This window comes from Cynara cardunculus (genome assembly GCF_001531365.2).
Source record: "Cynara cardunculus var. scolymus isolate 2C chromosome LG 11, CcrdV1, whole genome shotgun sequence".
Lineage (NCBI taxonomy): Eukaryota > Viridiplantae > Streptophyta > Magnoliopsida > Asterales > Asteraceae > Cynara > Cynara cardunculus.
In genome coordinates this window covers 7,174,627-7,185,460 of record NC_037538.1, presented here as the reverse complement: position 1 = coordinate 7,185,460, position 10,834 = coordinate 7,174,627, and the positions used below count along the sequence as shown (strand labels likewise).

At 33.2% G+C, this 10,834-nt stretch overlaps 1 protein-coding gene across 1 annotated transcript; it reads left to right on the top strand.

The window, feature by feature from the left end:
- Positions 1 to 7,296: 7,296 nt before the first annotated feature.
- On the top strand, positions 7,297 to 10,116 carry LOC112521644 (ACT domain-containing protein ACR10). The gene is made up of 6 exons (XM_025130618.1): positions 7,297 to 7,601; positions 7,827 to 8,045; positions 8,148 to 8,253; positions 8,606 to 8,945; positions 9,091 to 9,375; positions 9,489 to 10,116. Exons 1-6 carry the CDS (start codon positions 7,448 to 7,450, stop codon positions 9,627 to 9,629), a joined length of 1,245 nt encoding a protein of 414 aa, XP_024986386.1. The 5' UTR covers positions 7,297 to 7,447; the 3' UTR covers positions 9,630 to 10,116.
- The last annotated feature ends 718 nt before the right edge of the window (positions 10,117 to 10,834 follow it).

Below are 10,834 nucleotides of genomic sequence, written 5' to 3'. Positions count from 1 at the left end.
TTAAAATTTTATTAATAATATTTTATGTATAAAAAATAGTTTTTAAAAATATTTATCAATTATAAATATGCGTTAAATTAAATATTGTATTATATAATTGTTAACTTTACAACACTTTCTTGGAGATTCCGCTAAGAAGAGTATCTAGAAATAAAAGACACGTGATGACTAGCTGTAAAGTTTATACCGTGGGTCGCGATATGGTAAAATCAATTTCTCGTGAACTTAATTGTCGGCAGGCGGCAGCTTCCAACCTCCCCGCACCGCGAGTCGTACGATGAGCAAACCGTTTGTGATGGCTGTGATTTTGGCAAATTGTATTTTCAATACTAACCCTATACTTTGTATAAACGACAATTTAACCCATTTGTATTTTGGAAACTACTTTGTGAAAGTTTCGCAAACAAACCGCTAACGATATTGTTACGCTATTAAACAAGGGTGTGTTTGATTGCTGATCGAGTAAGAAATCCAATAACAGACTATTATGAATAAGAGAGGATCGGTGACGTGCTAGGACTTGCAGGGCCGGTCCTAAGATTTTTGATACCTTGTGCGAAAATAATAAAAAATACTCCTAAGCCTATTTTTTTAAGCCAATGAAACAACGAAACATGCGATTTTTTAAAGAGTTTAGAACCTATTCAAACTAAGTATCTCATCCCGATGTTGAATTTTATTAATTATAATTAAAAAAATACGATGGAGGGGACATAAAAACTAAAACCCCGAATACAAAATATAAAATGATAAATCCTAGATTAAGATTGTGCTTCCTTCTTTTCTAGTTTTCCCTTTTCCAAAATTGAAATTAGCAAAATAGAAACTTTATTTAAATATATGGAACTTAAAAGACAAGAAAAATTATAATTAGTTTTTAACTAAAATAGTAAATCACATCCAAACTGTTGTCATAGTAAGCAAATTGTAAAACTTAAAAGTTACAGGTTTAACGACTAAAGACTAAACGCTTATCTATTAGCAGTTTAATAAGTTTAATGGAACTAACAACTTATTCACTCAACTATGCATGATTGTTTCATAGTGGCTTAATGATATAGAAAGTAATTTATCCAGTAAGCTTCTAGGGGGAGCTTTATATAAAAAGCCAATTTTTTTTCAAACATGTCCCTTCCAACTAGAAAAACGTTCCTTACACCTGCGAAAAAACTCTCTGAAACAAAAACTCTTCCAACTTATACAAACAAATTAATTCATATAGACACTTTTATACAAACAAAAACTCTAACTTTCCATGTGCATTCAGTATCATCATTAGTAGGCCTTGGGCCTGTTTTTATAGTCAAAAATTCAGTTGTCCAATTCTCAAATTATTAAACTCAAAACTAGTAATAAATGATAATTTGATGCCCCTTTAGGCTTTGATGCCCTGTGCGGCCGTACGGACTGCACGTGGCCAGGGCCCGCCCTGATGACTTGTCACAAGAATGACAAGGCCCATACTTGATCCAAATGATCGGCGAAGCCTTAACTTTGAGTTGAAAGAGCTTCAGGGGATCACGTTCATTCGTGTTTCGGAATTCTAAAATTTGTTTTGCTGACTCGTCGAGCCTTCAAATGACTGTTACAACTTTTCTTTTTATTGGGTTATAAAGAATCGGGCTCACGAACCGTTTAAGACTTTGTATTCATCAAGGAAATCTTATTAAGGCTTGTTTGACCAAGATTTGACAAACTTGGACTTATGTAAATGTGAAAATACATATGTAACAAGCATATTGTTAGTCGATCATAACCACAAAGGCTTAATGACATTAACATGTAACTTAGAGGTAGTAAACGGAAATACTAAGAAAATCTATTGGTGTGAGACAACACAACGAGCATTTATTTTTAGACGATGATCAACTTTTGACATTTCAAATCATTGAACGTGACCACTTTATGTGGTATATAATCACCGTATTTCTGAGACATATATATAAGATGTTTAAATTAAAGGCAAAACTATAACTGTTGAAAAGTATTAAGGGTGTTCTCGTAAAATGTTCTATATAATAGTTTGCACATAAAATACCATAAAAAAGGAAATAACAATTTATATAAATAATAATCATGCCCGATATGAATCACACATTCGTTTAAGATTTTTCGATTCATAAACATAATTCTTAATGTCATCTACAACCCGTCACCAAATTTTATTTTTTTATAATTTCCACTCTAACTCGACATCAATTCTTATACCATTTTGATGACACCAAATTTGGTGTTCTACTATTTATTCACATCAATTCGGTGTTAACTTGTTTCTGGCGTGTAGTTCAATTGACAAATGGATGATGCGACTTTACCTAAATACAGACAAGTCTTGGGTTCGATCCCCCACCCTCGCGGCTAGCCTCAGTTGATGGATGGACCAAAAAATGTCCCTTCACATTGATGTATTTGAAGGCCAGTTTTGTGTGAGACCGTTAGGGTTGACGGTTATCAACTTTTTTTTTTAATCCATGTTCGGTGTTAAACTATTTTTTATAATAAAATGGTCTTTCAAATTTGTATCATACAGTATTAGTTTATTTGATTGTAACTGATATTTTGGTTATAATCCTTTTAATATTATATTGTATATTATATTATGTTAATTTATGATACATAGATTTTAATTTATTGTTTCATTATTTAAAAAAAAAAAATTTAAACATAATGGCGAAATATCGTGTGAGAATGAGAGTTAAAGTGAGAAACGTAATAAATGATATGAATCATTGATCACCTTTAATCTCAAACTCACACATGAAGACGCTTGTGCATCTCATCTTAATGTGCATACAAGGATGGAGATCCATTTTTTTACTTCTCACCTTAACTTCTACTCTCACCGGAACTCAACCCAAACATAATAACATTTTATAAATTTAATGTAACAAAAAATTTCAACCAAACTCACAAATTTCATCTAGCGGTGTCGCAAGTTGTGAAATTGCGGGTCTTCATTTTTTTTTACACTTTGACACCTTTGCAAACTACGGAGCTGTGACTATTTTTGTAATTTTAGGGAAAAAAATGAAAAAGTGAAATTCAACATAAAAATAACTATTTTAATGAATATGTAAAGGGTGCTATGGTTTACACCCTACCCATCATTTATTATTTTTTATTTTTCTATAAAACCTCGTGATTAGAGAAAGTACATATCATTTACTTTTTTTTATTTTCTTAGGTTTTGACTTTGAAGATGAACATATATTTACTTTTTTAATTTTTCTATAAAACTGTAAAAAGTATACCTCATTTATTTATTTTTAATTTCCTATAATTTTGATTTTGAATATATTTAATCGGGTGCTATGGTAAATGAAGTATCTTTTCCCAGAAATCTTGAATTCCTCACTTTCTTTCTTGAATTTTGCTTTAACATTAATATCTTATAACTGGTTTTTTTTTAATTAATTAATTTAATTAACTATATCTCCAATTCCTTTAAAATGAAACAAAATTTTCAAATCAAAAAAAAAATTTACATTTAATACCAACAACTTTTTTATTCTGAAGATTTAAGATATTAATTATAACACTAAAATATTCAATTATATATTTCTCTCTCTTCTTTCCATTTATATATTGGTTCGTTAAAAATAAATATTTTGAGAAAATAAACTGAAGTTTTTAGAGAATTATCTAAATTTGAAGAAAAATAATAATATTTAATTAAAATAAGAATTATTAACTAATATTAAATGTATAAAATATTTAATGGAATAAATCAAGAAAACTACCAAAACTAATAAATTACACCAGTAATAATATAACAATAAATATTTTAAAATAAAAAATAACACATGAAATAATCAATTATATATATATATATAGAGAGAGAGAGAGAGAGATGTGAGTTATTATACAACTTTTTATATTTGTACAACCAATACAATCTAATCTCGATCGTCCATTTGATTTGATGAATATATGATTAATCAAAACTTCTATGAAATTATATTAAAGAATAATCAAAACTTCTATGAAATTATATATTAATCAAATTAAATGGACGGTTAAGATTTGGTTGTATTGGTTGTACAAATGTAAAAGATTATATAATAACTTTCACACACACACACACACACATATATATATATATATATATTATATCATATGATGATATATTCTCCAAGTATCTATGGTTTGCACCCCACTTACCCCATCATTTATTTATTTTTTAAATTTTCCTATAAAATTACCTCGTAATTGTAATAACCATCCTCTTAAAATCCTCTCTCAATAACTAATACTAATTAATGAAAGTTAACTCCTAACTATCTCCTAATTAATAAAAATTAACTCCTAATTAATAAAAATTAACTCCTAACTAATTCTTAATTACTAAAAATTACCCTATAAATAACGATGAATTTCATTTTATTACTACGTCCTGCAAAAGACTTAAACTTTCGAAGATAACTCATTTTTTTATTATTGCAGGAAATATCATTTTTTTCGAAGATAACTCAAATCAAGGTGTTGATGACGTTCACAAATTTTATGAAATGGAAGAAGCTCAATTTTTCACATGATCATCTTCATTATATACAGAACAGGTATAATAAATTTTAAATTGTCATTAATATTTATCACCTCACCATCAACAAAAATATATATCACCTCACCATCAACAAAAATAAATTTAATTGTAGGTTTTAGACAACTCCAATCTATGTGTTGATGACGCTCACTATGGAACGGAAGATGCTCAATTTTCGACATGGACATCATCATTTTATACCGATCAGGTACAATAAATCATAAATAATAAATATTTATATTATTTTAGTGAAATTAATACTTGTCACCTCACCATTACAAAAAATAAATTTAATTGTAGGTTTTTATGTCTCGTGAAGATGTGATGAATTGGGTGAAAAATATGGCATACTCTCTTGGTTATGTCATTGTTACAAAAAGATCAACGCAATGCAAAAATGGTCTCACGAATAAATTGGTTCTTATGTGTGACTGTGGTTTCATTATCACAAACACAATATACCATGCTTCAGTTTACTACGGGGTTTCGTCTCAAATGAAGCTCTTGATTTGATGGTGAAAGAGATTAGTCGGTCGAATGGTTTTCAACTAGATTCCTATACTTGTGGTTGTCAACTACATAGCAGTTGTCAAAGATCTTCCAGCCTAGTGGTAACGGCTTGGGCATGACATAGTCATGAACCCGAGTTTGAGCCCTGGGAGGGGAGTATTGGCGACATTTAAGTGGGGCCATGCTTTGCCTCCAAAATTGTCGGGGATTAGTCGGGCTTTGGCTCAGACACCCTTCCAAAAAAAAAAAAACTACATAGCAGTTGTGGGTTACCGTGTGCTTGCAGACTTTCAGAGTACGTAAATTCAGGTTCGTATATGCAATTACTCATGATTGATTTAATAGTTTTAAGTCTTTATATTTCAACATTTAAGAGAAAATATATTTGTATATGCAGATGAGTGTATTCCCTTGAATTCAATAGATATATTCTGGAGAACGCTAAATATTTCACCGGTAACATCTTTTCAAAGTGACAATATTTGTTGCGACGCTGAAGTAAACCATTTTAAAGAGCATTTCAACAAGCAGTCTGAAGCTGGAAAAAGAAGTTTCCTAAGAAAGTTGGTTGATATATTCAATCCAAGTAAAACTACCATGAAAGCGCCCACGGTTAAGAGAAACACTTGTGGACGACCGAGTTTGAAAGCACAACAACAAAGACATGCTCCTCCTAAGAGTAAAGATTTACGAACACGTAGCCAGTCAGCGAGATTTTTTGGGGTTGATTTGAATGTCGAACCGGAAAGACATAGTTGTTACACGAACTATCAAACAAATTATGACCGCGATCTGATCCCAAATCTAAATGAGGAGTCGGCGAGACATAGTTTGTTTGTGGATTTAAATGAAGAGCCGACTATGGAAGTCCCAAACTTAAACCAAGAACCTATGACAAACTCTTTACTCGATCATATTCCAAATATTTTTCATCGCTATATCAGACGTTTAAATAATGTCAAAGGTGATGGAAACTGTGGATTTCAGTCAATTGCCGTCGGCCTTGGTCTCGATGAAAATATGTGGCCTGCAATTCGACAAGAGTTAAGGTATCATGAGCAAGATTACATGAATATATTGACTCCTATAGGCTTTAATTACATTTGGAAGACCGTGGATTTTTCGAGAACTGGTTTTGCCCCAATGGATAAATGGATGTCTATGTCAGATACAGGGTTAGTCATCACTTCATTTTATAGGAGACCGGTTGTATTCATATCCATGGTAGGTAGTTCTACGTGCTTTCGGCTTTGGTCTGGTCCACATGAGTCAGAATCAATTGGCCCCATAGTTGTTGCACATGTTGGGGGGGGGTCATTTCATTAATCTATTGCTACGAGAAGGTTACACAATACCGTCAACTCACCCACAATGGAGGAGGTATAGGATTGATAGAGCATCTGTATGGGAAGACATGTATTCAAGTCGACAAACATAACATTTTCATGATTGTAATCTTTACTCTCTATTTACGAAAGTTGTTATTATAGTTGTTATATGTTTTTTTTTTAATTTTAAGTTATCACCAAGAATCCAATGATACGTATTAGGTAGCAAAATTGAAGTTTTGAAAGTATTTTATCCAAAATAAAAATCAAATTAAAGTATGTTACTTTTTCTTGCAATTTGTCATTTGATTAATTAAGTATGTGAACATACTTTTAATAAATAAATTTTTTGGTTATTTACATCGTTTTAACCAAGAGAAACTTAGATTAACCGATTAGTAAAAGTTCAATAATTTATTTATTTATTTTAAAAAAATCAGGATCTTTATCATTCAAAATGTAAAAGTTTAATATTTTTTTATTTAAAAAAATAGTTTAAAATTTTAATTATTTAAAATAAAAAATTAATGATTTATAATTTAAAAAATCAATTTATAAACTAAAAACAATAATTTAAAAAATTGAAAATAAATAAAGGTTATTATTAAACAATGATTATAAGTAAATAAATAAATAGTATTATTAAATAATAATTATAAGTAAAAAAAAGAAAAAAAAAAGATATAATAGGGGTATTATGGTGGGGTGTAAACCCACCCACCCACCCCTATGTAAAAATGGTGAACAAAAATGGTCATTAAATAAGGAAGGTAGGTGGGTAGGTGCCTGTACTGCGGAGTCAAACTCAGACAACGACTCCATTTTCAACTCTCCCATGGCTATGGATTTGTCTTCTCTTTCTCGCGCCGATACTTTGAATCTTGATTCTCTCTCTCACACACACAAACACGCACCAAATACCTTAGTTGAGTTATCACAATCATTACCCATTTAGATATAGACCCAAATTTCAAACACAAAATCATCCATTTCTTCCGCCACCGCCAACCACTACCACTGTCTTTCATAATTTTCACAAATTTCAGAAGAAGAAGAAGAAGAAGATATGGGAATACTACACGAAGACGTCGTGATAATTAAGCAAACCGAGAAGGAAGATGAAGCTACTGTGATTACGATTAACTGTCCAGATAAGACTGGTCTCGGCTGTGATCTTTGCCGCATCATCCTCTTCTTCGGTTTGAGCATCGTCCGTGGCGGTATGCACCAATTTCTGCCATTTTTCTGCTACTTCATTCAGGGTTTTCTTCTTTATATGTTAAGGGTTTTGATGTGTTAATCGAATTTGATTTCAAATTCTAAACAAAATTCATCGAGTTTTTATCGAGACCTCTGTTTAGCTTCTAATCTTCGAGCAAATTCTTAATTTCCCATTACCGATTTGCTAAATTCATGTGTTTGATTCTGTGATATGCGATATATAGATGTATCAACAGACGGAAAGTGGTGTTATATCGTGTTTTGGGTAGTCGGAAAAGCAAGCATACGATGGGGTTTATTGAAGAAGAGGCTATTGGAAGCTTGCCCTTCTTGTTCTTCTGCTAACACACTCATATACTATCCAGCAGAATCGCAGCCCCCTAAGCCTCCTGATGTGTTCCTCCTGAAGTTCTGTTGTCGTGATCGCCAAGCCCTGTTACATGGTATGGTATCATGGATTCATGGTTATGGGATTCATATTTTTCTGATATGATTTCATGTTTCTTGATGTGTTTTTGGGTATACTTTTGGTTTGTGTTGGATAGATGTGACGCAAGTTCTGTCTGAGCTCGAATTGATCATTCAAAGAGTGAAAGTTTCGACCACCCCGGATGGGATGGTGATGGACTTGTTCTTCATCACTGATACAAGGTTCAAACACCCTTTTAACCTCTTCTACTTTGGCCGATAAATTAGTCATGTTTGGTTAAAACTAGTTGATAAGCTGGTTGTTGGCTGATAAACTAGCTATATTTGGTAAAAAGTAGTTGATAATGTAAAATAATGTTAAATGTTGAAAACTTAATTAGAAAAAGTGGCATACTTGGAAAAAAAAGTTGGAAAAAAGCCCTCGAGCTTATTGTAGCGTTTCAACAAGTTAGCTTATGGCTAAACAAACGGAGCTTTTCAATAAGCTCAAAAAAATAAGCTAGCTTATGGTTGACAAACATGATGCAAGTTAGGGTTTTCTTGGAATCATGGCGCTTACGAGATGTGTTATCAGGGAACTTCTGCATACAAATAAGAGGAAGGAGGACACATATGGTCATTTAAAAGCGGTTGTAGGGGATGATATGGTGAGTTGTGATATAGAAATGGTCGGTCCTGAGATCACTGCGTGTTCTCAAGGCCCGCCATTTCTTATTCCTCCTGCAATCTCAGAAGATACGTTCAGCTTGGAGATGCCCGATGGGTGCAAACATGGGTCTCTCCAATCCGACAGTGTTTCAGTGACGATGGATAACTCGCTCAGTCCAGTTCATACGCTCATCCAAATTGTTTGCCGTGATCACAAAGGTCTACTCTATGATATAATGAGAACTTTGAAGGATTACAACATTCAGGTACTCGTTAAGGTCAAAGTTGTCATTTGGTTATATATCGTACCCTCTATATGACTATTAGTCACATGTTACGAGCGCCCTTTTTGGAATTCTTGATGATTCTCGGAATGGTTGGATTTATAAACATGTAACCTTCGTACTACAGATTTCATATGGGCGATTTATGACAAAAGGGACAAAAGATTGCGAGATCGATTTATTTATCGTACAAGCTGATGGGAAGAAGATAGTAGACCCTAGCAAACAAAATGCAATGTGTTCACGGATTCGTATGGAGTTATTTCGTCCTCTTAAAGTAGCTTTGGTGAGTCGTGGTCCTGATACCGAGCTGCTTGTTGCAAACCCTGTGGAATTATGTGGGAAGGGCCGGCCCCTCGTGTTTTACGATATTACCCTTGCTCTCAAGATGCTCAGTACCGACATTTTCACGGTACCCCCTCTTTTGCCCTCTTCACGACCCCACGTTTCATGCATTCATTAATGAATCCAGTTTTGGGTAACTTTCACCAAGTGTCTAATTTGTTTCTCGATATGTTATCGCAGGCAGAAATTAGTAGGCACATGATCGGGGGTAGGGAATGGGAAGTTTACAGAGTTTTACTCGATGAAGGGGATGGATCCTCGGTTCCAAGGAGGAAGATCAAGGAAGCGGTTTGGAGACTGTTGATGGGTTGGGAACGGTGATGATGATAATGACTCTTTTTAACGTATTCACGGACTGCGACAGGTGCGTATGTGTAGTTGACATATATGCGTTGCGAATAGCTTCATCCGAAAACGGAATGGCATACAAATAGGAGGGTAAAAAGGTCATTTCACGGTGTATAGGGTAGGACGAAGTTTGGTTTGAGAGGGGGGGGGGGGGGGATGGCATAAGTTAATGCTTACAGAATAGCTTCTGTATATATAACAAATATCGCGTTACACGATAGAATGAAATGGGAAATCATGGTTCAAGATTCGTATGCAACTGTTGCTTAACGAGGGAAGCGGTTTCGCGTACGACGAGCGTTGGTCGTAGAGCAACGTAACGACCCTCTCGGGGTCGTGTGAGATCCTTAATGCACGAGGTACACATGATGATACAGAAAGGAGTTTGTAGGTGATAATGTAGTGTTTATGGAATACTTATGTTTTATGGCCATGTCTGTTGAAATGACGCTTTTAGCTACTTGCTATGTGTGTGTTTGTGTATATATATACATATTATGTATATATATATATAGTATATATATGTGTGTGTATATATATGTATGGGCCTTCTCTAACCCTCGAGTTAGGGGTAAGGTCTGTGTAAATATTCCTCTCTTTAAATCCGACTCAGTGTGGAATTTGCTGAGTTTGTTTTGTTTGGTTTACATGTATGGCCATTACTTGGTTCAAGTTCACACGTATCTCGTTTCTTGAAATCTTGTTAAAGATTCACGATTGATGAGTAGATTTATTTAATTTTATTGTGTTTACGCCATTTAATTTAAAACGGGTGAGGAAGTAGATATCTTTACGAGATGAACCCAGACATTATCTGCCTGCCTGACCCTAGGGCACGTGGTTTTATCATTACTTTTCTCACGTTGGCCATGGGACCAATACAGTGGGGGCGATTGCATTGTATTCTTTTTGTTGAATGTATCAATCGATCAGATGAAAATAACATAATTTGGAATTGAATTTTTTGATTTTTGTGGTTTGTAAGATTTAGAACGGAATTAAATTCCATTTTTTATGAGAGATTTATGTTAAAAGTATAAACAATAAAATTATCTTTTATTAATTAATTATTACAAAATAAATGTTTTAAATATATTTTAAAAAATTAATAAAACATTAATGTCAAAAATGCCCCTGGATTCAAGATAATGATAGTGCAATGCAATTAATGAGAATCA